The sequence below is a fragment of the Silurus meridionalis genome, chromosome 4, assembly GCF_014805685.1.
Source record: "Silurus meridionalis isolate SWU-2019-XX chromosome 4, ASM1480568v1, whole genome shotgun sequence".
In the NCBI taxonomy this organism is placed as follows: Eukaryota; Metazoa; Chordata; class Actinopteri; order Siluriformes; family Siluridae; genus Silurus; species Silurus meridionalis.
The window spans coordinates 8877568-8904429 of NC_060887.1; the positions used below are offsets into that span (position 1 = coordinate 8877568).

General features: G+C 37.6%; 2 protein-coding genes across 5 annotated transcripts; one reads left to right on the forward strand and one right to left on the reverse strand.

The window, feature by feature from the left end:
- Positions 1 to 632: 632 nt before the first annotated feature.
- klhl38b (kelch-like family member 38b) lies at positions 633 to 7327 on the reverse strand. 3 transcript variants are annotated; one of them, XM_046847729.1, is made up of 4 exons: positions 7279 to 7327; positions 1803 to 3156; positions 1604 to 1709; positions 633 to 1520 (listed from the first exon to the last, which is right to left on the reverse strand). In XM_046847729.1, the coding sequence occupies exons 2-4, from the start codon at positions 3090 to 3092 to the stop codon at positions 1225 to 1227; spliced, it is 1692 nt and encodes a 563-aa protein (XP_046703685.1). In that variant the 5' UTR covers positions 3093 to 3156; positions 7279 to 7327; the 3' UTR covers positions 633 to 1224. The 3 variants fall into 3 exon arrangements, with proteins under 3 accessions (XP_046703685.1, XP_046703686.1, XP_046703684.1); XM_046847730.1 differs by lacking the exon at positions 7279 to 7327 and adding an exon at positions 4062 to 4297 and having other exon boundaries at positions 1803 to 3151; XM_046847728.1 differs by lacking the exon at positions 7279 to 7327 and adding an exon at positions 4062 to 4297.
- Positions 7328 to 16710: 9383 nt separating this feature from the next.
- On the forward strand, positions 16711 to 19241 carry lratd2b (LRAT domain containing 2b). Of its 2 annotated transcripts, none has more exons than XM_046848561.1 (2): positions 16711 to 17249; positions 17420 to 19241. In XM_046848561.1, the coding sequence occupies exons 1-2, from the start codon at positions 17040 to 17042 to the stop codon at positions 18215 to 18217; spliced, it is 1008 nt and encodes a 335-aa protein (XP_046704517.1). In that variant the 5' UTR covers positions 16711 to 17039; the 3' UTR covers positions 18218 to 19241. The 2 variants fall into 2 exon arrangements, with proteins under 2 accessions (XP_046704517.1, XP_046704518.1); XM_046848562.1 differs by having other exon boundaries at positions 17109 to 17269.
- Positions 19242 to 26862: the final 7621 nt, after the last annotated feature.

Below are 26862 nucleotides of genomic sequence, written 5' to 3' on the forward strand. Positions count from 1 at the left end.
ATTAATAACAGCTTTACACACTCTTGACATCTGGACAGATGTCTTCGTTTTTCCTTGGATGTATGCTTTGGGTCATTGTGTTCTTGCATGGTGAAGTCGGTTCCAGTTAACCACAGTCTAGATGGAAGTGCATGGTGTTGAAGTATGGAATGGTACCCATGTTGGTTCAGTTTTCCTTTCACCCAGAAAACATTGTGTGTGTATATATACATCTTCTCTCCTGTTCTCCATCTTACATAAGTTCTTCTGAAAACTTATCCTTTTCGTGAGCATCTAACTGCCTCTTATCCTTGCTCCATTCCTGTACTAGCTTTTACTATTTTGAAAGATAACTGATGATAAATCGCTTGTTGTAAAATGTAAATATCAAATGTGGACTCATCTGTCCACATAACGGCTTCCAATCATTCATTGTTCAATTCTTGTGTGTTTTTGCCTTTTACCTAGTTTGTTGCATGGTAACAGTAAGAGTCTCAAAAACCATAAAAGACTAGCTGTTACCAGACTTTTGACAGTCTCTTGCTTATGAACAGTTTTTTATAAATGGAAATAAGATACAGAAACTCATAAGATTTCCAAAATAAATCAAGACATATTTTATTTCAAACATTGTAATGATAAGGTGTGCTTTGTTACATTTTAAAATAGTAAACCAAAAATATTACCCTGAAATGTCTATGAAATGTGAAAAATAACATAATAACAGAAAAGCATATCATATTTCAGCAAGGTTTCAGAACTAAAAAATAAAACTTAAATCACGCAGTATGGAAACAATGGAGACTGTAGGAATGTTTTCGTATAAAGGTATGTGATGTATGAAAGCGTTCACTGCAAAGTGATAGCCATTAAAGGATGGCTAGCTAAACTAATCAACTTGTGTACAGAAATGGAAAAACAAGTTGCCGAGTTGTCTTGCTCGGTGATTATGTAGTCGTGAACAATCTTTCTGAAGAGCAATTACTGCCCCATGTTACAATGAGTTAATTAAATAATTAAATAATGCTGCTCTTTTATTGCAGATTTACAATATCATACAATCGAGTTCTACATAACTAGAACAACTGTTTTATTCACCATAGATGATCCTGTAAATAATAAAAAAAAATAGACCATGCAGATTCCTGTATGTGTCTTAGTCATTGAAAGCGGTTTATTTATAGACAAAGCTTTCAATGACCAACAATATCTGTACACTGAGCTAAATACTGAGCAGCATTATAATCATATTAATGTGGGAAAGGGCTTGTGTGAGAGACACACCATTGGAACTGAGCCATGGTCGAATAGTTTAAAAGGCAAAGTGCCTTTTGATGTCCATGCATCTGTCTCTGGGTCATAGCAGTCAAAGCTGTCTGAATCCTGGACATCATCATGGCTGTTAATGTATCGGCCCCCAGTGACATAGAGCTTATTGTTGATGGCTGTCGCTGAGTGATGCATCCTTCTCTCTTTCATATTCTTACATTTAATAAATCTGTTCGCTTTGATGTCGTATGCCACCATTCGTCTCATATAGCCTGTGGAAGGAAAACGTTTTTAGATTGAGCAACTCGAAGCAAATGAGCAAATCTATCATTCTTAATTCAATTACTCAGCATACCTCCGATAATGTAGATTTTCCCATCAATAACTGAAGCAGGAGCACAAACATTCTTCACCATTCTGTTTTCCATTTTACACCAATGATTTCTTCCAATGTGGTACACCTATGTGAACATAAAATGTAGTGCCAAACCAGTTTTCAAATGATCTACAATGTGTACATTTCAACTTGTATGGCAGATCTTTAGTAACCTTACCTGAATCATTCTAACTGGATTCTGCATAGCATCTTCCCCACCAAATACATAGATTCTCTGGTCGTATGCTGCTACAGCAGGGTGCTGAACTGCTTCTGGCATTGGAGCCATGGACTCCCATAAGTTGAACATGGTATTGTATCTCTCCAGCCCATTGGAGATCTGTCTGTCACTTGTAATGCCACCTAAAACAAAGATGAACTGCAGATAGGAGATGCTCTGGTGGCCAAATCTTGGCACCAGCATGGGCTCTGCAACCCTCCACTGATTCATTTTTATGGAGAGCGTGTAAACTGTGGCAGTAGGTACACCAGCTCCTCCCGCAGTCATGGTGAGACCTCCCAGAACATAGAGGATACTATGCATGCAGACGTAGGAGGCACGGTACAGTCTTACGGGTAACTTAGCCAGCCATTGCCAGCACTCTGTCTGCTCATCAAACAGCAATGCATCACGAGATGTGCACTCGTTGTTTTTACGACCACCAACAACCACTAGGGCTTCTTTACAAGCACGTCGCCGCGGAGCAGTCCAAAGTGGTTGCAGTTCACCTGGACAATGGGACCCAACAGAAAAGAGGAGATGTCTGACTGATTCAATGATCTCAGTACAAAGGGAGGAGGACTGCACTAATGGGTCACTGGCAATGAACTGGAAGAGGTAGGAGGGATGGATATGCCGTAGCCTCACCTTTTGGAAAAGGTCATGGATAGCCCCTTGACGAGCAAAAGGGTCATGATGGATCCAAGCGAGGAGAATTTCAAACACCCTCTCCTCTTCAGCACACAGTTGGTCATCTTCTAAGTATGCCACCAACTCTTTTAGGGAAAGATCACAAAAATCCTCACTCGCCACGACATCAGAGAAGCTTGTCACAGCCATTTCTCGAGCTTTATGCTGCAAACTGGTGCAGTGCAGAATCTCTGAAAGACGGATCATGCTCAGACAATTATTTGGCCTGAGCTGGGCCTGCAAGAAGGAAGAGCAGGCTTCAAATAATCGCTCATAATGTAGCATTGCTGCAGCTTGTATCAGAGGGACGACTGATTCCATTTTAATACTAATGGCTCCTGTGTAAACATAGTCCACAATGGTGTCCAGGACATTATAGGGAACTCCCTGAATATCCACCCGGGCTTGCTGTCTTTCACGAAAGTTGCTGCAGAACATAGCATGAAAGTAGGGACTGCTGGACACCAGGACATTACGGTGGCAGGGGATCTCATTGCCATCACAAACAAGGACAACATCTGTGAGGATATGCTCCTTTCTCAAGATGTTCAGCTGCATAAGGAGGCTGGACAACAGCTCTTTGTCCTTATAGTGTAGGACCTCCGTTAATGCATCATCTAAGCTGTCGGTAAAAAGAGATGGCAAATTAAACATCCACCACATTACACTGCACCAAAGTATTATTATTTTTTGGATTAAGATTTATTATATTTTCCAATGATGTAATTTATATCTTTGAGGGAATAGTTCATGAATTTATGATACATAGTATGTGGTATCAGTCAGGTGTTGTCCTGTAAGTAGTGATTATTGAATAATATTTATAAGAAAATGAATTAAACTCCAATGTTATTGTCTGTTAATAACCGTTTCAACCCAGTCAGGGTCATAGTGGATTGGGTGAATATGCTAAGAATACTGTGTGTAGCAAATATCCTGGATGGCACATCTGTCCATTGCAAGGCACCAGGCACATTCGATCACACTCATTCACACTTTAATTGATCTTATTCAATTCACTTATTAGTTTTAAAGGGAGAAAAAAAAACAAAGAATACAGGGACATAAACATTGGGGGTACTCGCACAAAAGCTCGCACAAACTGGACGTGAGGAGAGGAAATGGAACAGCTACACAGCTTTTGCCATTATACTTTAAATTTAAATGCTTGCATTATTATGCAAGACTAATTAACCAAGTCCATGTACAAGGAGATATTGAGAATATTTATCATTTGTCAACAATGTTTTTACAATATTTCCAAATGGTATCAATGTTCTTGCAAAAGGACAGTCCACCTTTTATTTATACTTTGCATGAAAGAACTAAAAATATTACTAATATAATATTCATTGAACAAAGCATGTTAGTTTCTTACACTATGTTAATCCCCAATTCAGAACAGTGAATGCAAATAGCAATAGAAATGTAACATTACAGATGTTGCCGTAGACAATTAATCCAATAGCTGTATCTACAGATGCCTACTGAGATCTAAATTGTCAGTTAGTCAATCAGTCATCTTACCTGGTTTTAGCAAGTGTGTAACACATCCTGTGGGTTTTTTTCGATTCTGCTTTAGTATAACTAAAGCTTATCCAGGAGTAGCCAAATCTATCACTTGAGTTTTCTGGGGTCTCTTAATGAAACAGTAGCGGATGGAGGTTTATAGGACGGATCATGCTCTGTTGTTTGTTGTCAAGCTTTCCCTCCATGAGGCTCTGTGTACATTCCATTCACCCTAAAAATAGAAAATGTTTCTGCCTCAGTAAGAGCTTCAGCTTCTCTTACCAACACCAGCATGTGACGCCCCCCTTTTCCCCCTCTTTTATTTTCCAATGTACAAACTTCTTCCCTGTTTACATAGAGCACTAAAGTTTCTGTACACGGAATATCCCCTCCTTCTGTTCCTACGTGGGGTTCAGTGTGTTACAGCAGCCGAATTAGAAGAAAACAAGGTGAGATTATGAGAAGAGGTCGGATTGTTGAGACACTATGTACATAGCCCATAAATCTGATGTCGGGTCAATGGAAACAAAGTCGAGGACATTTCAAATAAAAAAATACAGCATACTGTGTACTTTACAGCACATTGAAAATCTTCCTTTGCATATCCCAGCGATGTTAGGAAGCTGGGGTCAGAGCACAGAGTCAGCCATGATACAGCACCCCTGGAGCACAGAGGGTTGAGGGCCTTGCTAAAGGGCCCAAGAGTGGCAGCTGGGCAATACTGGGGCTTGAAACCCAAACCTTCTTATCAGTAACCCTGAACCTTTAACCACTGAGTATTACTTCCCCATTACCACTTCTAGAAACCAGGAAACATTAGAGTGAAATGTATATCTGATCCAATCTTAAAAGACAACCATGGCTATAGATGCTGTTTGTTTAATCCCTACTTTTGTGCGGAGATGTCCAGTATGAATAATGTGCATCGTTGGAGATTTTGTGGCAGGCCAAAACATTTACATTTATATTTACTGCATCTGGCAAATGCCCTTAATTCAGAGAGGTCTACAATTATCTCACTTTATATAAGCGATCAGTTGAGGGTTAAAGGCCTTGCTCAAGGGTTCAGCAATTGCAGTTTGATGGTGCTGAAATTTACCACTTCACACATTTGGACCAAAATACATATTGGGAAAGTATTTTAAAATTCTGAGCAAGGTGTTGGGTGTCCAATGGAACAGCACATCATGTGATATACACACAGCACTTGCTTAATATCTGTAGAGTGTTTTGACACTGTGAATAAACATGCACCAGGATATCATATTTCACTTTCCAGCCTGTGTACTATGCATTTTTATATAAGATCACGGCCCTGAGACCTGTTGCCCACTACAGACTGTGCAAGGAGTTACCAGGTGTGTAACCAGAGGGGTCAACATGTAACCTTAGTAAACATTTCCTGCTAATAATAAACATGCAGATAAATATCTAGATTCCTTTTAGTGCAAATGAGGCAACAGAGGAAAAAGTCCTTGAGATAACATGAAGAAACATCGAGAGGATCCAAATTGCAATGAAATTTATTCTGGGCAACGACTGATAATGGAATTATGTTTATTACTTTATACAGTTATAGAGAGAGATGAAGGAATACTCAGTTTTAGGATGTTTAATCTGGCATATTGTGTATATGTCTTGGAACGTGCAAAGGATTATCTTCAGTTTTTCGGAAATGCAGGTCTATGGTATGCAGGAGAGATTTATCATTGAAGCAGGAAGGAATGTTGATATTTGGCTCTTCTTTAAGTATTTAGCTGAGATTATAAACAGCAATGGAATAGTGTTCATAACATGGAGAACAGCTACAAGGGTATTATGTAGCTGAAAAAAAGAATACTGTTCTTTTTTAACTTTTACAACAAAAAAGCGGAAAAATGTTTAGATAGGGAAGGGGATGAAGCTTAATATGGAATTAATGACGTTTCTCTTGAACAACATGCAGTTGCAATCTATATAAAGCAGGGGTCACCAACATGGTGCCTTACCAGTGAGCTGCATCAAAATTTTTGTTACTATTCTTTTTTAAATAACACTTGCATTGGTGTGAATTTGAAAATGACAATATATATATATATATATATATATATATATATAACTTTAACAAATGTTTCATATTAGATTAGAGCGAGCTGGTCTCCAAGTTGACTTTTGTGTGTTACGTTATTAATTATCTGTATAAGCATGATGCCAGGTAGTGCATGATTTGTCAAAAATTGTTAGTGGCTAGTGAAAATGTTGTAGAAGTGATCATTTGAAAATGTAAATACTTGCAGACATTTATAGAAATAAAGTTTTGTATATTGATATTTATCTGTTTCCCACCTGGTTAAATCATTGTTGATAATTATTGTGAAAAATCAATAACATGATCAGTGTCTTCACATAGATGAATATAATTTATTATTGTAAAATTGTAGAATTATTGTATAATAACATTATAATAAAAGGTAAATTGAGCAAATTTGTTATTTTAGAAGTGTGTATTAAACTGGTAGCCCTTCACACCTTCATAATCGGTACCCAAGAAGTAGCTCTCAGTTTCAAAAAGGTCGGTGACCCCTGATATAAAGTATTAAATAGTTTGAAAGGCCTATGTTACATAACAAATTAGTCCCATGTATACATATCTTTTATAGCTTAGAAAACCAGTACTTGAAATAAAACAATACTTTGAATGACCCACTTTTATTATATAATGCAGGCTAAAATCTATGCTCTGTGCATTTGATAAACATAAAGCAACTGGTGTGACACAGTGTGCAGTGTGAATTCAGGGTAGAATGTTGTAGTTATTAGTGGTTATTACACTACAATATCATGTTGATTTCTGTGTGGATCTGGACTATAACTCCACCCTTAACTTGCCAATGTGTTCAATAATACCCTGGTAGTAGAACCTTGGATATCACCTTCATTCATTTACACACCTCATCAATATTACCTTTTTTTTGTCTATCTCTCTCTTATAAACCACTTCCATTATTAACACCTGCATGAATAACTATCTTGATGCAGGTTGTTTTGATGTAGTAACAGTGTGGTCTCATGGTTTTTAATGCTTTTCCTTGCTTCCTACACAAATGATTAAACGAATAAACTTAAACCTTATCTTAAATAACACACACACACACACACACACACACACACACACACACACACACACACACACACACACACACACACACACACACACACACACACAAATACATACACAACACACAAACCCACATACCAGTCTGGCTTTTGTGTTTACACGAGGAAACCTTTGCCACCATGAACATTTCTCAAGTTGATAAGTTGGAATGGGAAATGTTTCAAATTCTGAGTGAGAAAAGGCTCAGCAGCGCCATCTAGTGCATAAAAATGATAGGTCACTTGTTTTAGTGAGTATAAAAAAATTAAAAAGTATATAATAATAATAATAATAATAATAATAATAATAATAATAATAATAATAATAATATCACAGAATATATTTTCATCACCATTACAAAGCAGAACTTTACATTACAGTATATAAAGCAATGTCAATATAGTTAAAACACTATACATCCCCCACTGACTTTTTCTCAACAAGGACATCTGTCACCAGTGAAGTTTTTCACACACACAAAGACAAAGCCATTATAAGAATGTATAAAAGTGTAAGTTTGTTGCTTATAAGTTTGTTCCTTATAATTGTTTATCCCTGATGTGCGAGCCAGTATCAACCGTGGCAAGGAAAAACTCCCTTAGATGATATAAGGAAGAAACCTTGAGAGGAACCAGAGTATCTCATCTCTCTTTTTATATTTTTAACGTTTTTATATTTTATATAACGATCATGGCATCCTGAAGCTCTGTTTATAACACATTTAGAACTAGCAATACTCAACATGAGCTGTATCTGTTCATCATACGATGAGACTGACTTCCAATAGTGCAACATGACTATACATCCTCAAACTAGGTATTTGCTGCACTCTCTGGTTTGATTTTCTCCCACAATTTCTCCACCTTGTCCCATTCAGAGATCTAGTAATACCAGCAAAGAAACTGAGCCAGCAGGAGGTTTACCACTTTAACCAGTGCTGGACTATTGTCTGTACTGCTCTCAATCTACATTAATCTTGTATCTAGACAATTTCCATGTCACTGCCCTCCCTCTCATTCACACACATGTACTCTGTCTTACTCCTACTGACTTTCACCGCTAATAATCTTATAATGAATCAATTAGGATTGAATTTCAACAACAGTAGTATGCCATTTTGGCAACCAGTTAAACTTTTTGATTGCATCCCCAAGATCCTTTTCCCATGTCACTTTAAGCCAATGTAAATTAGCTGCATTAGAATCTCTGATGTAGGTATAGAAAACAGGACCATTTTTTTTTTGCAAGGAGACAGTGTCTAGGCATTTCCAAGTCCGTGTTCAACAAAGTAGTTTCAAGTAGCTGAATGTGACCGCTTGTTCTCATCATGTCTTTTTTGAAAACAGGAAATGAATGTGACACTGATACACTGTCCATGTAACAGGGATATATGTTTAAACCATCCATAAACATCAGAATGGTTTCTGTGGTTAAGTCCTGATAATAAATGAATTGGGTACAAAAAATTGTGTGTGTATGAGTGTGTAAAAGGTTGTTGATTTACCCAGACCAAGATATTTAAACATCACAATCTGTCTTATACAATTAACTGCTTCAATGACAGCAACCTCGTATGGATCCGTACTTACATTTATTTAAAAAGTCTTCTCACACTACTACACAATGCTGAAAGGGCACACTGATCCCGAGTTTCTTGATAATATTCTGGACAGGCTGACACACACACACACACACACACACACACACACACACACACACACACACACACACATACACACCAGTCCATCTAAAGGGCATTTGTTATTGAATTAATTTATTCTAAGCCAAGTGCAATCAAACAGTATATGGCAATTGTTAAAACACACACACACACACACACACACACACACACACACACACACACACAAACATAATGCACCTCTTCTTACAGAATTCATTGTGCAAAAAAAAAAAAAATGTCAAAGCACAATATTTACACCCTGGCTCACACCTTCCTGCAGTGGCAAATCAATGTAACCGATTTTATCCGTATCTTTAACAAAGGAATTATTAGAGACTTTTCCTTGCCAGTTATACTGCATAGTCAAAGCTTTGTTACTGTTCAGTCATGAAAGCCTGCAAGATGTACAGAGATATATGCTATTCCCATTTCTAACATACAGAATTCAACCCAGCTACAACAATGCAGTAACATGAGTGGTCCTTTTTGGTGAAGCTCAGCTTCAAATTGAAAAGAACAAAGCTTATAATATTACATGAAAAAAAAGGCATAAGGATCATGTGTATATGTGAAAATAGGAAACATCAGTCAGTTTGTCGTTGCATGTCAAAATGAAGAATGTGGAGAATAAAGGTGTTACCCTTTAGTGCAAATTTCACAAATTCAAGGAAATTGCTGAGTCCAGTTAAGCAGATTTTTGTCTCTTTTTTTCCCGTGTATATTCTTTTGTTCATGGACCAAAATTCTCTCTCTTTCTCTCTCTCTCTCTCTCTCTCTCTCTCTCTCTCTCTCTCTCTCTTTCTCTCTTTCTCTATCTATCAACTTCTTCAGCAATTTAAGCTACAGGAGCTCATCTGTTGGATCAGGCCACACGCGCCAGCCTTCGCTCCCCACGTGCATCAATGAGCCTTGGTTATATATATGAGAAATGGACCATGGAGCAATGGAAGAGCTGGTCTGATAAATCATGTTTTGTTTTAGATCATGTAGATGACTGCAAGTTTGTGCATCTTAGATCTTCGAACCCGGATCGAATAATGGAAGAATGTGGAAGCACTGTAATGTTCTGAGCAGTGTTCTTCTAGGAAACCCATTGTTGATTTAATCTCCAAATTCACCAGACCTCAATCCAATTCAGTAGGACAAGTGCAGTCCATTAAGGCACAACATGACTTAAAGTATCTGGTGGTAATCTGTGCCAGATTCCACAGCACACTGTTAGAGTCCATTTCTTGGCTTAACGGAGCGTTTTTTTACAGAACAATTCAGGTCTACAAAAAATTAGGCAGGTGGTTTTAACATTATGGCTGATCAGAGTGTCTATCACTGTCTGGGAGAGGGAAAGGCAGATTTTAGAGTGGGTAACGTCTGTACATGAGGAATATTTCTCATGCAAAAGCTGAGACAAACAAAAACAGTAAAAATTCTTCAGAAAACAGTATAAATGCTGCTTAACTGATTCATGGCTAATGCAGATGCAACCTATCACACGCTCTCAGGCATTTTACTCTATCCGACATGAAGAAGTGCTGAATGCTACTTTCATTTCTTTAATCCATGACAGGGGCTTAAACACACAGTATTTTTTGTATTACAAAAATAAATACATTATTATATGTCATCTATTCGTTGTGCACAGTATCTTCTTATGATTTCTTTTTTAAACCAAATTATGGTGTAAAGCTAAGCTGAAAGAAACACTAATTAGGAGCCCTACTTACATCCAGGTGTACATGGATTAAGTAGCACCATCTTCTGATGTATTTTGTAAAGTGTTCAATTAGTACTGGCGCACAGGATCATTCCACTTTTATCTTTCGGTGCCTTTTATGCACTCATTTGTGATCTTTCTTCCAATATCCCCTTTGAACGGAATCATCCTGTGTTGACTCAAGTGGAAATGACCTCTGACACAAATTATTACAAATAGGCCACGAATCAGCATCTTCATCAAGGCCTCAAATGCTGTATAGATATACTCCAAAAACACTAGAATGGCACTATAATGTAACACACCTTTTTTACAAAGGAGCAAAAAAGACAACACTATTCAAACCAACCAGTGTCACAACCAGTCAAGTCAAGTTTATTTCTATTGCGCTTTACACAACGGACATTGTCGCAAAGCAGCATTACAGAATTTAACAGTTAAGGTGAATGGTGTGTATTTATCCCTGATGAGCAGCCATGGCAACTGTGGCAAAAAGAAAAATTCACCAGACTCAAAAGGAGAACCCATCGTCATTCAGGTGATATCAAGAGTGTGATTATAGTCTTTAAACAATACAGAACACTGGAGAGTGAGAACTAACATGAGTACCGGAGTGTGTGATTATGAGTAATGTTCTTTCTACAGTCTTATTTGAGGTTATAGTAGTAGTAGGTTACTCATTTGAGGTTATAGAACCAGGAGCTACTGAGCAACTCATGAAATAGCTCAACATTTGCGATCATCATAGATCCAACTCCAGCTTCTCCATGCCAGAGCCTTTAAACACTCAAAGAAGTCCAATGTCCAATGAACCAACCAGTGACACTGTAGATAACACAAACCAGAAACAACTTGGATTAATAGTATGGAATGGGACTACAGGAAACAACACGAGTAAATTACACACATTGAAAAGAACAAAGTAGAATCTCATGCATAACCTCACTATATATTTAACCGTCAGAATATTATATATTATACAAATCTCATATACATATACAAATCTCAATTGTCATCCAGTCTACAATGTGAAATGCAACACATCAGGGCACACTTTATATTTTGGTTCAAACAGTTTCTTTTTTATAATATGACCTGTACAGAATGTTCCATTACCTCACTATTGGTGACGTCTTGCAAGGTTGCTTGTATTAAGACCCAACTACTGAAGCGTGATGGAAGAAATGTCAGTTGAAAATGATGAAAATAAACTTGAGGATAATGTTTTGCGATTTTAGCTTTCAGTTACATTTGTTAATAGTGAATCTAAAGAAAGAAATTCAAGATTTCTTTGTGGTACAATAGAATCTGGAAGTCTGCTCCTCTAGAGGTCAGTATAGGATGGAATAATATAAAATAAAAACCTTCGCTTCGTTCATATTACTCATATATCTCTTCAATAATACATACAACCCCTTGCTCTATGCTCTATCATATTACTCTTTAAATAGTTAAAACTGTTGGATACTTTAAAAGCTTCTATGTAAAATTATTTCTGATAAGAAACTTTCCTAATGACATTTCAGATAAGACTGTAGGATGTAAAACCAGTAGATATTTAAAATGCTGTATAATTTATCAGCTGCAATTAAAATATTACTATCATTCCAAGAACCTTGTGCTTAACTACTTGTGCTTGTGACCAATTGAACCCTGACTTGTTTTATGTAATTATCCTCACAGCCAATCCTGCACATAAAACCGTGCAAAAACTGATCAAGAACAGTTAACGTTCACATCAGACCTCAGAATGTGGGCATGGTTGTTTGTACCAGATGGGCTGGTTTGAATATTTCAGGAAACTACGGATCTCATGTGATTTGCATAATAGTCTCCAGCGATTACAAAGAATATTGTAAGGGAAAAAAAAAAACATTAAACATAAAGTGAAAGCCACATTTGTGGGTACGAACTGTGTAGAAGGTACAAATAGATTGGTCTGGTCAAGTTTCGTTGAACCTGTGTTCAATGTATACTGTTGGGTTCGGAGATGCTCTTCTTAATTTTGCATTAATTAAGTGACCATAGACTTTCTTTTACCTTAAACCAATCTAGTAATTCTCTTCTGACCTCTCCCATAAACTCTCACTGAGGAGAGAGCTAAACATTGGAAATGTATTACCTGGTCTGATGAATCCCTGTACAGGTGATCTTATTACAATGGCTAGTAATTACTTACTTGAAATACAACACAATACCATTAAAAAGGGGTGGGTGAGTTACAGACAATGCTGGGAAGCTTCAGGCCAGCTGATACTCATGTTTGCCTCTTTTCCAGGTGCACCACTGGTGGGCTTTACGTAGAGACGCTTCCCTAAAGAGATACCCACCAAGTGCTTCCAGCAATAATCCATCTTTGATGAAGAGCAGTAGACTTTAGGACCGTTCACCAGTAAAGGGGGGAATTAAGGGGCTTACTTTTAGCTGCTTAAAATTCTTTTAATGCAGCCAAAGTGAAAGCAAGTAAACCAAAAACCACTCTGTCACATTTTCTTTCATTTTTTCCCTCGCATGTGCTGGTGGTTAACTCTGCATGAGGCCATATTTTTTTCTGTGACTCATTTTGAAAGCTGTCAGTATCAAATGTCACAAATTTACATTAGTGAAATGTCAGGTGGTTTCAAATCCCCCCCAGTTTACTCATCAGGACAATGGTACAGAGTGTGAGGATCTTTTTTAACACATTGCTGGAGCTTAAGACTCTACTATAAAACTCACAGGGTGTAGATGGTGTCAGTCATTTATCATTTATGTGTCAAACTTGAGACTTCAGTACACGCATGAATGCAGGACTGTTTTTGTGCTCTCGACTCACACCAGTGCGGATAATACGAAACTGAAAGAGCTCTCTATAGTCACTTAACAACCTCCCCTATGTAGGTGTAGATGTAAACGGCTAGAAGAGGCCTAGGAGAGGCAAATCTGATTAAAAAAATATTGATTAGAAAATGTAGCTCGCTGTGCAACGAACAGAACGTAAATGTAAATAATCAGCCAATACAATCTCTTTAAATATAAATTAAAGTTCGGCGCTGGGGTTCTGTGAGGTGGAATATTGCGATGGGTGCTCAGCATGATAATGAGACACAGAGACCTGCCTCACAGCAACACCTAGTGCAGGTCTTTCAGCGCGAGTAAACAAAGCGAACTCTCTGGCCAACTGTTAAGGGGGTTTGATTAAAAACTGGTGCACATACCTCCAGGTGAGCTCAGTGCAGGTGACAGAATGACAGATGAGTGCAATGACATGTGTGCAACACATGACCTGAGATCGTAGCAGCGTATATATACACACCTGTCTACATTTATCTCTGAAAAGATCAAAAAAAGTTATTTTAAAGAGCAATACCTGTCTATTAAAGTGTCCACTTTTACTTTGCACATTCAAAATGACTGATTTATCTCTGATTTGCATCACCAGTGACCAGAAGAGGCCACGAACATGTTAAAACATTGGCAGAAAACCAAACAGATGACCTTTCATTGTGCAGTTATGATCTAACAAACTTACCAGTTATTTAATCATGTATCAGTTGATAGTTACAGTGCATACAATTTATTATAGACTGAGAGCTTTGTGTCCATCCGGTTGCGTTTCAATGCACATGCTGAAATAAAATAGAAAATAATACAATAACAATAATCCATTACATCAGTGCACCTTTTCTACACTTTATCAAGTCTTTATCGGAGTCTATTTCTCCTGTGCCGATCGGGGACATGTTTGTATATTCAATGCACGTGCTGAGGTTTGGGAACAAATATACACTAATCACTGGAGCATGAAATATTCAACAAAAGTCAAGCAAATAAATAGATAAAATAGAAAATGGAAAATAAATGTCAATGATTTTGTGTAAGAATTGCTGAATTGTGAGTAAAGGGGAGGTTTTATAGTGCTGTCACAGTGCAAAGAATAAGACCAAGCATTAGCAATTTACTAAAGGGACGAGAGACAGCAAAGTGTAAAGTAAGTAATATGTACAGTAACTTTTATAGGTTTTATGGCACATGAATGCTCCCTTTGTTTCTATGCAACAAACTAGGTTGAAGGGCAAAAATACACAAGAATTAAGCAGTGAATAAATACAAGTTCTGTGGACAATCTGAGTCCAATCGAGACATTTCTGGCCCTAACAAAAGAACTTATGTAAGATGAAAAACAAGAGAGAAACGATATCAGACTGGATCACACTTACAGTCAAACATGGAGGTAAAAGCTTGGTACAGGGATGTTTTGGAGCAGGGATGGTTGTAGATTATTCCAGGTGAAAGGAATACTGAACCATCATGGCTGCCATTCCATATTTCCACACCATGCAATTCCATCTGGACTGGGGCTAACTGGAACCAACTTCATCGTACAACAAGACAATGACCCGAAGCTCTTTAAGCGTTATTTACAGAGCAAACATTCGGCTGAAGTTTTATAAATCTTCCTAAATCCTATTGAACTGCTCTGGGATGAACGAAAGAAATGTCCAACTAGTGAAAAACATCTTTGAAGAGTTTTACAAAGTATTTCAGCTCCATGTTTGGAGAATTAAACTGTCCGGATGCCAAACGTGTTAAGCTTTCATTCATGCTAAGGAAAAAAATTGTGGAAATAAATTGAATGTAAAGTGAAACATTTGTACATTTATGTATTTGTTTGTTAAAAGTAAATCTTCATACCATTATATGACCTAGATTGTTGCAAGAAACATGCATGTGTCTTTCAAAAACCATAATACTAGGTATTTCCAAACTATTAACAGTCTTGGTACACAGCGAATAAAACAATAATTTGCTCGTTTGCAAATTCTACAACCAGGCAGTTGTTGTTCATTTGGGGCATTTTTATTGCTGCAAAGTACAAATTACATGTCAGGTAAGCAGTCTGATAATGCGCAGTTGGGAAACTGGTCAAAGGATATTAGTCTGCGGTTCTCAAACAACCTGCCTGTGAGCATCACACTGAACATTCCCACATGATAATTTGCATAACTAAGCACAGAAATAGTCAAAAGTAAACAATCTAAAGCTCTGTTGGCGTCATTGTGGGGTTGTACTAAATAATAAGAATAATAATAAGTTTTTACCTAAGTTACATGTACCAACTACTGACTGAAAAAGCATGAGCCACATCATGATTAAACTCATGATTCAAATTTATTTGTATTACATTTTTAACAAAGTGTCCAGAGTTAAAAGGGTTTTAAAGTTTTAATTTATAAGTTTAGTGCCTATGAGTTTTTCCCTCATGAGCGAGCCAGTGGTAACAATGGCAATGGAAACCTCCCTGAGATGCAGTGCCGGGCTGTCGAGGCTTTCTCTGCTGACATAAATTCATCAGAATCACTGACTTACATTTTAATATATTTTTGTCCACGAATATGTAAATTATTAATTATTTCCCAATAGTCTATTCTCTTCATTTTATAGTTTTTCTTTCAGGTTCACTGCAACTTGCAGCTTCTGTGTCTGTTTATGTTGGAGTTTCCATCCAATCAGATTTCAGATTTCAGCTATCACGGTCAGCACCTGCAGACTTTTTTTAGCATAAACTTTAAACAGCTTGAAGCTGTTACTTTAACCAATCAGATTATGATTTGGCCACTCAAAGCTCTCCAGAAGAAGGCATCCGGTCACATAGGCATTTTCATGTCTTTTGATTTGAAGGTTATCTGTAGCACACTGCACAATCTCAAATATATTTGTGTGGAATTAATAGCTAGGTTTGGGTTTTTTTTCATATCACAACAGATGACAAATAAGAACAAATTGATTTGGTTGCAAATATATTTACAAGGATATTTGCAAGAAGGACTGGACATCATGAGGAAAAGGTCAGTCACAATAGTTCGAAACAGTTGTTTAGCTTTTTATTTATGAACCATTTATATTTTTGCATTTTCTTTCCCACACATTTTTTGGCAATAACAATAACACAAAATTTGTCTTCGCGGAAAAACAAAGGGTCGTTTTATGAAGTTGATATTGATGCTTCTGCTGGACATGGTGCATGCTGGTGGTGAAGCTGTGGCTGCAGTGAAAGGAGACTAACTGAATTGTGTTAATCAGGTTTCTTGCTTTAGTAATGGCATTCATTCTCGCTGATGCAGCACTCCCTTATACTGAGTTTCTGTATAATATTGATGGATTTTAAAGCCTTGGTGTCATAATGGTGGTATTTAAAGGTGGATCGATTCAGGAAGGACACCACTGAAGGCCTATGTGTGAAATGCATGGCCCGTCACTGCTGAGATAGAATGATGAAAAAACATTGAGAGGAACCAGACTCAAAAGGGAATCCATTTCTCATCTGAGTAAGAACGAATGTCCATTCATTACACTCTTATCATTGTTGAATGAGTAAGAGAACATGTGTGGAATATGAGTGCAGGTTGTGTGTTAGTGTGAAGACTGGTGAGTGGTGCACTGTGTCTTTAAATGGCAGCTCTGTGGAGTTAGTGGATATTTAGTCCGATGAGGTCGCACCAAACCGTCACAACGCAGAGCAGCAGCTCGTCTGTGTACTCCGTGTTCACTCACAGGAAGTTCTGCAAACAAATCCGGACTAAACTTTTACACACTTTTTTTCTACTTTTTGAACATTTCCGGATCGTCTACACAACCAGCACTGGAGTACTTCAGCGTTTGACTTCCACGCCGTCTCGCCTGTTCGTGGGACTCGAGGTAGAACCGGAAGTGAACAGGTGGAATACACCTTTTCAGGAATCTTAATATGATCTGAAGCCGAAACACTCAGACCATGTGGAATACTGCGAGATGGTTTAAGTGTTACTCATCATGATCTTGAGGAACATCTCGTCTCGGTAGTGTTGAAAAGTGTTTCTTTTTTCCAGAGTGCGATGGGGAATCAGGTGGAAAAATTTACCCACTTAAGTTACGACGAAGTTCCGACCGTGGACCCGAACGGCTACGAGGACGACGAGGGCCCGCGGATCGGCGTCTCGTACATTTTCTCTAACGACGACGAGGACGAGGAAGAGGAGCCCCCTGCGGAGAACGGCGAGGGCGGCGTGCGCGAAGTGGAGTGCGCGGTGTTCTACCGGGACGAGTGCGTTTACGAGCGGAAGGGCGCGGACGCGGCGCCGCTGCAGTCGTGCGAGAACTTGGCGGACAGGTGTAAACCGGGCGACCTGTTGGAGTTCGTGGCGGCCGGCCAGTATCCTCACTGGGCGGTGTACACGGGCGACTTCCAGGTGGTGCACTTGCAAGGCGGCGAGATTAAAACGGACCACCTGTACGACGCGGGTCGAGGCAGACGCGGGCGCGTCGTGAACGACTTGTACCGATTCCGCGCGCTGCATCCGGACGTCGTGGTGAAGAACGCGCTCGACCAGGCCGGCGGGAAGGACGGCGCCGTGTGCTGGAGGAACTCCGAGTGCTTCGCTGCGTGGTGCCGCTTCGGCAAGCGCGAGTTTAAGACGGGAGGAGAGCTGCGCATCGGTAAGCAGCCGTACAGGATGAAATTACAGCTGTCGGAAAAGAGGAGCCACGACCTCGAGTTCCAGAGTCTGGAAGATCTGATCACGGAGAAGCGCAGGAACGATCAGATCGGCCGAGACGCCGTGATCCAAGAACTGGCGAATCATCTGAACTCCAGTGAAGAGGTCAACAGCGATTGCAGTTGTGATTGAGTAGTAAAATATGCTTTGTTTTTGGACTATAACCAGATGACCAAACTTTAAAACCTCTAGAAATCCACACATGATTGCAATAACCTATATGATTCACGATGAATAAGAAGATATTGATGGTCAAGGTCAGACCAGTGGATTTTGCATGGTTCAGGGTCGGCTGGTAACCAGAGATAAGAGAAAAGTAAGGACCGAAGCAATATGGACAGCTTTTATAAAGTCGAAAACTTTATTCACAATGATAGATATGAATTTGTTTACCGTGGCAGTGATGGTCTCCTTCCTTGCTCTGAAACGATACACCAAAGTTACAGATTCCTGTAAGGTCCAGTAGTGTTTGAGTCCTGTTTTCTGTGTTCTGTCTTCTCTGTGTGAGCACATCCACCACATGGCACATTACTGTGGTTTAGTAAAACATGTGTTTACATTCACTACATTACGACACAAATCATAGCTGTGTTCCTCAAGATCATTCAAAGTGCACCCGGTTGACCGGTAACCTTCTTCATAGAAGTTGTATTACAAAAACAGCACTGTATTTTGTTCCCCACGATTAATTTGTTGTATCAAAACCAGTACTTTCAGGTGAACAGACACTACGTGTAAGCTACCTGTTGCTCATGCTGTCATGGCTTAAATGACCTGTGTCATATTTTTTAAATATAAATAATCATGGAAATAAATATTTTCAATAACCGTTTTGTAAATGTAGATTATATAGTGCACACGTATCCACTCCTGGCCTCACCTGAACACAATATTCACCTGAGATCCTATTTAAATATTAATTCGTGCACAGTGTTTACGGGTATTTGTTGGAATCGATGCAGTTTGAAATGTGTTTTGTTACATCAGGAAGTCTTATGGACCAGCCTCCTTTTTATATGTAGCATTTCGAACATTTCAAGGGGAGATAAAAACATTTTATAGTCTGCGACCCCTAACTGTTCACTCCACTGACTCTCATAGTACAGGTTTATTTTAAGCCAACAATTGACAATAAAAATCCTGATTTAAATGTGCACATTAATGTTTTGGCCCTTTATTTAGAGTTTTCTATTCATCGCTTTCTACTGACAGCACAATTTTTATTAAAATTAGATTTCTGTTGTCGTTGATATCCGTGCTTGGTGTTTTTTTTTTCCTGTGTTATTGACCTTTGGATAACACCCCTTTTAATTTGAGCGAACAGTCAAACATGGGCTAATGCCTGTATACTCAGGAACACCTGTACAACTGCAAATATCATGCACTTATCCAATCAGTCGATCGTGTGGCAACAGTGCAGTGCAAAAAGCAAATCATGCACATACAGGTCAAGTGCTTCAGGCGATTTTCACACCAGTCATCAGCATGCAGATGTATTATCTATTCGACTATGATGATCTGGCCTTAGCATTTTCAACGGTGCTGATCTCCTGGGATCAGCACAGTCAACAGTGAAGAAAGTAATTTGGTAAATAAATATGTAGAACTTTGCTAATAGTACATTGTGTGCCCTAAAGTATCTGGACACACAACCATCTTATGTATGTGCTTGTTGTAAATCCCAATCCAGATTTACTCCCATTAAATATTGCAATAACCTCCACTGTTCTGGTAAGGCTTTCCACAGATCTCATGGATATGGGGGGTTTGTGAACATTCCGTCCCGTTTATTCCAAATGATTTTCACTGGGGGCTCTGAAACTCAAGTTCTTCTGTGGAGCTTGCTTTCTGTACAGGGGCATTAGGTCCAAGGAAATGTTTGAGCCCCTTCAGTTCCAAAGAAGGGAAATGCTAATGAAAATTATATAAAGATATTCAATACGATTGTACTTCCAGGTTTGTGGTGACAGTTTGAGGAGGACCCACAAATGGGTGTGATGGTCAGGGGTAAAAGAGGTTGTAATTTCTGCCACTTTGCTTCATAGAGCACTTTGGGTCCCTGTACTGTACCTCACATTGGGAACCACTACTGGGGCAGCATTGTGACTTCTGAAGGTTTGGGTCCTTGATTAATGCATGTAGGATTCCTTTTTTTTTTTGTTTGGCACAAACAAGTTTCATCTCGATATCAAATAAAGAGAAAAATGAAATCTGTCAAATAAGCATAAGAGATGTCTATATATTTAAATATAATTAATATAAGATATTCCACTGCTTTGTGATCATGTAGATGCCAGCATATAATTACTGTGTGTGAACCTCACAGTCTTTCACACATATCTTGGCTGGTGGTCTGGGCAGAGTTTAGGCAAAAGTACCAGGACACAACACTTCTAGCCACAAGTACTTACTTCCCCTTATTCCCCCTCAACTTATCACAAAGTTGGAGGCATACATTTGTATAGGATGCCTTTGGATGTGATCGCATTAACTTTTTCCTTATTTTGAACTAGGAGACCCAAACCTGTTCCAGCATGACTGTACCCATGCACACAAAGCCAGCTTCATGAACATATGGTTCACATGAGGGAGTAAAAGATATCTCTGCTATATAACTTTTACCTTAATCCTGTTAAACATCTTTGGTATGAATTAAAATGCTGAATGCACGCTAAGCCTCCTCACAAAAGCACACTCCAAAACCAGTGAAACATCTTCCCAGAACTGTAATGGTTTGTTAAAAAAATAGTACTTATAGTCAGGTGTCCACAAACCTATGTCTATATAGTGTATGCCTAAAAACTTATTATAAAGATATTCTCTATTTTATTATACATTTTGGTTTTAAATTATAGTTCACTTCAGTCAATATTACAAGCCCCAAACATATAACACTTAATGTGGTTAGTGTAATCTAGTATAACCTTTCTGTGGTCTAGAACTGACTACAGAAGCCTAGTTCAAGGACTAGTACTAGTGCTAGAAGAAACTAAAGCAGCCTCCAAACCATGATAATATCTCGGTAGAAATTCTAAGAAGAAGCATGTGTTGGCCTAACAAATATTGGCTCTCATGCAGTGGAAAAGAATGCTGATGAGTGCAAATATATATCCAAATGTTATTTTTCCAGATAAAGACGGGAATGTCCTTTCTTTGTTAATCTTTTTTTAGTTTTAAAATGCCTGAGGCTGAAGAACATGTTAACACTCACCATATAATACATTTATTTTATCGATCACATTTAGGCTGAACGGACATGGACCTTTGCTGTACTGTATTTTGTTCCTCAGCGCTGCCATAATGCATACACAATTTCCCAGGTGTCAATTCAAATAGGTCCAGCTGTGAATACAGCTGTTAAAGTACACTGTTTTACATCTAAAATTACTTTGTTAATCGCACATTGGGGTCAAGGGCAGTTACAATTATATATACAGGTTATATACAGGTTGCCCAGTCATGATTGATATATATATATATATATATATATATATATATATATATATATATATATATATATATATATATATATATACAGTGATGTGAAAAAGTTTCATATTTTTTTTCATGTTTGTCACACTTTCACTTTCATGTTTCAGATCATCAAACTAATTTAAATATTAGTAAAAAAATAAGTAAACACAACATGTGCAGTTTTTATTATTGAGGGAAAACAAAATCCAAAACTACATGGCCGTGTGTGGAAAAAGTGCCTCCTACACTTAATAACTGGTTGGGCCACCCTTAGCAGCAAAACAGCAATCAAGCGTTTGCGATAACTTGCAATGAGTCTGTTACTGTGCTGTGGAGGAATTTTGCTCCTCTCATCTATGCAGAATTGTTGTCATTCGGCTATATTTGAGGGTTTTTGAGCATGAACCGCCTTCTTAAGGTCATGCCAAAGCATCCCAATAGGATTTCGGTGAGGACTGTGACTAGGCCACTCCAACTTCATTTTGTTTTTCTTCAGCCATTCAGAGGTGGACTTGCTGGTGTGTTTTGGATCATTGTCCTGCTGCAGAACCCAAGTTCACTTCAGCTTGAGGTCATGAACAGATGGCAGGACATTCTCCTTCAGGATTTTTTGGTAAACAGCAGAATTCATGGTTCCATTTATTACAGCAAGTCTTCCAGATCCTGAAACAGCAAAACAGCCCCAGACCATCACACTACCACCACCATATTTTACTGTTGGTGTGATGTTCTTTTTTTCTAAAATGCGGTGTGACTTTTACGCCAGACATAATAGGACACACACCTTCCGAAAAGTTCAGCTTTTGTCTTGTCAGTCCACAGAGTATTTTCCCAAAGGCCTTGGGGATCATCAAGATGTTTTCTGGCAAAACTGAGACGAGCCTTTATGTTCTTTTTGCTCAGAAGCAAAGTGGAGTCATGAACACCAACCTTAACTGAGGCAAGTGAGGCCTGCAGTTCTTTGGATGTTGTTGTGGGGTCTTTTGTGATCTCTTGGATGAGTCGTCGCTGTGCTCTTGGGGTAATTTTGGTCCTGAGAAGGTTCTTCACTGTTCCATGTTTTTGCCATTTGTGAATAATGGCTCTCACTGTGGTTCACTGGAGTCCCAAAGCTTTAGAAATGGCTTTATAACCTTTTCCAGACTGATAGATCTCAATTACTTTCTTTTGCATTTGTTTCTGAATTTCTTTGGCTATCTGCATGATGTCTAGCTTTTGAGGATCTTTTGGTCGACTTCACTTTGTCAGGCAGGTCCTATTTAAGAGATGTCTTGATTGTGAACAGATGTGGCAGTAATCAGGCCTGGGTGTGGCGAGAGAAATTGAACTCAGGTGTGATAAACCACAGTTTTAACAGGGGGGCAAACACTTTTTCACACAGGGCCATGTAGTTTTGGATTTAGTTTTCCCTCAATAATAAAAACCCTCATTCAAAAACTGCATGTTGTTTTCACTTGTGTTATCTTTTACTAATATTTAAATTAGTTTGATGATCTAAAACATTAAAGCATTGACCATTAAACATTAAACAATTTTTCACACCACTGTGTGTGTATATATATATATATATATATATATATATATATATATATATATATATATATTTATTTATTTTTGTGCAAGTTCTCCCACTTAAAAAGATGAGAGAGGCCTGTAATTTTTATCATAGGTACACTTCAACTATGAGAGACATAGTTGAAGTGTAAATTAAGACAAAATGAGAAAAAAAAATCCAGAAAAAAATCAGACAAAATTTTGACTCTCATAGTTGAAGTGTACCTATGATGAAAATGACAGGCCTCTCGCATCTTTTTAAGTGGGAGAACTTGCACAATTGGTGGCTGACTAAATACTTTTTTGCCCCACTGTGTATGTATGTATATATATAAACATATATATATACACATATACTGGACGCCTATTCATTTATGGTCACATATACATATATATATATATATATATATATATATATATATATATATATATATGTATATGTGACCATAAATGAATAGGCGTCCAGTATAAACTGGTCATTAGTTTTGTTGCTTCTACCCTCGACCACCCCCTACTCTTCTCTCTCAACTTGGAATGTTGGAAATTAGTTGTTCTGCTCTCACACTGTTTACTCCGAATGGAAATTTCTTCATAATAGGATAAAATAATTGGGCAGTTGTAAGTTGTAAGTTGTAAGTATACCAGTTGTAAGTATGCCCATCCATGTTTAATCTAATGTGTGTACAAAACCTGTACAACCATTATCTTTTGACAGTTTTTTATAATTTACTGTAAATCTAATTCTGACTTTTTTGCAGAACCTACTAAGATTTTTCTGTAGGTTCACATGATTTTTCCCAACCTAAACTATCAATCACCACTCTTTCTTACTGTGCAGTTTTGCTAAGGAACCTGCACATATTTACTTCATGATACTGAGATGGCAAAATCAGTAATGTTCAGGCTGTATGTTGTTAAAATCAATACAAGCATCCCAGTTCTCCAAAACACTCTATATCTACAATCCCTTTAAATCTGCTCCTGTACCTAAGAAAAACCTAGTCACAAGTTTTGACTAAACTAATTTACAGATTACAACCTAGACTCCAGAGTCCTGAACACTATTTGGTAGACTGTTATAATTATAAGACACTAATTGGTAACTGTTCCATAACTGTTGGGTATTGTAAGAGAAAGATATGCCACATGTCTTCACTATTTAAGGTACCAACAAATAACCTGCACCTTTTGATTGAAATAGGTGTGGAGGTCATAATAAACCAAAACTTTGCAATATAAAGTTTAACTAAAAATATAAAGATATGAATAAGGAGTAATGTTTTGAGGAATTAGATTATTTAGAAGATACCAGTTTTAATTGCTTTGTCACACATTAACATTAGCTGTGAGGCAAACACATGCATTAACAGCATTTGGCAGAAGCCCACATTCAAAGTGACTTACAATTATACTATTTATAGAAATGCAGTTGAAGGTTAATGGCTTTGCTCAAGTGTGCTGAAGTGGCAGCTTGCCTGGGATTTGAACTCATGACTTGGTGGTTTAGAAATCCATTGTTTTAACCACTGAACTCCCACTTCCCTTCAGGTACCCAGTGCAACACTGGCTAATATGGAGAATATATTTTACATAAAGCAGAAACTAAGGTACACAATTATTTAGTAGTTATATACATAATGGCATTTATACACTGTAGAAGTGACACACTGTGAATGAAATACTATGATATTAGCACTATGGTGTGACAGTCACACAGGAATGTAAGAGAAATAAAATTAATAGTTATCTGCATTAGGCTTTGGGAGTAAACCCCTGGCCTACATACACTACATTTATTTGCTTTAACATTAGAATTTCACTTCACTGGAACAAAGAGGCCAAAACCTGTTCCCACATGACAATATACAAAACAAAAGTTAAATTCAATTTAATTTTATTTGTATAGAGATTTTAACAATAGACATTGTCACAAAGCAGCTTCACAGATGCAAATAGATTATAGATATACATTTTACATTTTATATTTACAATGTATAGTGTATGTTAGGAGGATTTACAAATTCTTAATCTACATGTGTACCATTAAAAAAAAAAAAAAAAAAAGATGTTTGAGAATTAAAAAGTTCACCCAACCCTACAGTATATTGCTGTACATAGTCTTATGCACTGTTGGTGTCATTCGTTTATTGAATGTTCTAATAGTTATGCAATATGAAAAAGGACTTACTGCTTTTTTTTCACTATAATATACTACATTTTTTAACTGCATCTGGAGACAGTATAGCAATAGCGAATAACCCCTGATAGCACAACTTAAATATGTTTGAATTAAATGTCCTCTGAATTTATTTATCTGTTTCTCAATTACCCAGAGCCATCCCTATGCATTGATTTTTTATTTTTTTTAGTTTCCTCATTTTTATCTTATTAATAAAGCCAGATACATTTCAGATGCTGGTCTTTTCACAAAAGTTAAACATTTATTTTACAAAATCTTCACAGAGCACATTTTATGTACAATGTTATTTGTCGGAAATTAGTTAAAAATTGTATAATAGATAATGTGAAATGTCTCAGCACTGACCCCACTAATGTATAATAGATAATGTGAAATAGCTCAGCACTGACTCACTCGCATCCATTCATCTGGTCTAGATATATTGTCAAATGACAACAATGAACTCATCCAAAGCAAATCTGAAATCTTTACTCTCGTCTTTATATTCCACACACACTATTTTTGTGTTTGTCATTGTCACAACTGCTTCACATGCCCCAACCAAATTGGCTTGCTATTTGGACAAATAATGCTAATCATTACAAATAATTAGAATTAGAAACAGTTATGTTATTTTCCTATTTTTATTTGGCTAGTTAGGCTAAAATATTTGCATAGAACCCAGACACATAACATTTCTTTGCATATAGACTGTTGAGTTCACAAATTGGAAAAAAATAACCTCATTATATCTGATTGTTGTACCTTTTCTGAAGCAAACATAGATAATTACATAACATAATATGCTGCTAATGATTGTGGCATTCATGCACAAAGAAATTCTAAGTCATATGATTAGTTTGGTGATTAGATTCGAGAATGATATCCATAATGAAAAGGTCTTTGTGTAAGTGAATCTGATTTGGATAAGAGCTTTGCATATGCTGTTCACATAAGGGACAAATATTTTGATTGCTGCCCAAAAAGTCCCTGGGGCCCAAAGGTCTTAGAGTTTACAACAATCCTTTTCATTATTCATTACTTGTTCACAAACCATATTTCACCTGTTGGTGTAGCAATATAAATACTCCAGCAAGAAGTCCCTTGGTTTTGACCTCCATGCTCCTCATCTCTCTGCTGCTCCCTCCATTAGCTGCTTGAGTTTTATGCTGCTATAATCTGGAACACTGACTGCACCCCAGGCCTCCTCACCCTACATCAGTATCTGGCTTTACTAAAGCCTGTGTGGCACAATTCTGCACAAGCACACTCTAAAATCTATTGAAACAGAAGGATGGAGGTTGTTATTATTATTATAACAGCAAACTGAATGTGGAGTGAGATGTTTAAAAAGCCCACATGAATCCTATGGTCAGGTGTCCACAAACTTTTGCTCTCTATACTAAAGCAAGTGATTTGTTTTTACAATTCTGATGATTTCCAACATCCATTAGTCTATTCACTGTGTATGACAAAACCTTTTTTTATTCAAACCAAGCTGGGGTGGACCACCATCACTCTACCTGCTTATATTTATGCATTAATACCTATTTCATCTTTTGCCTTTCTA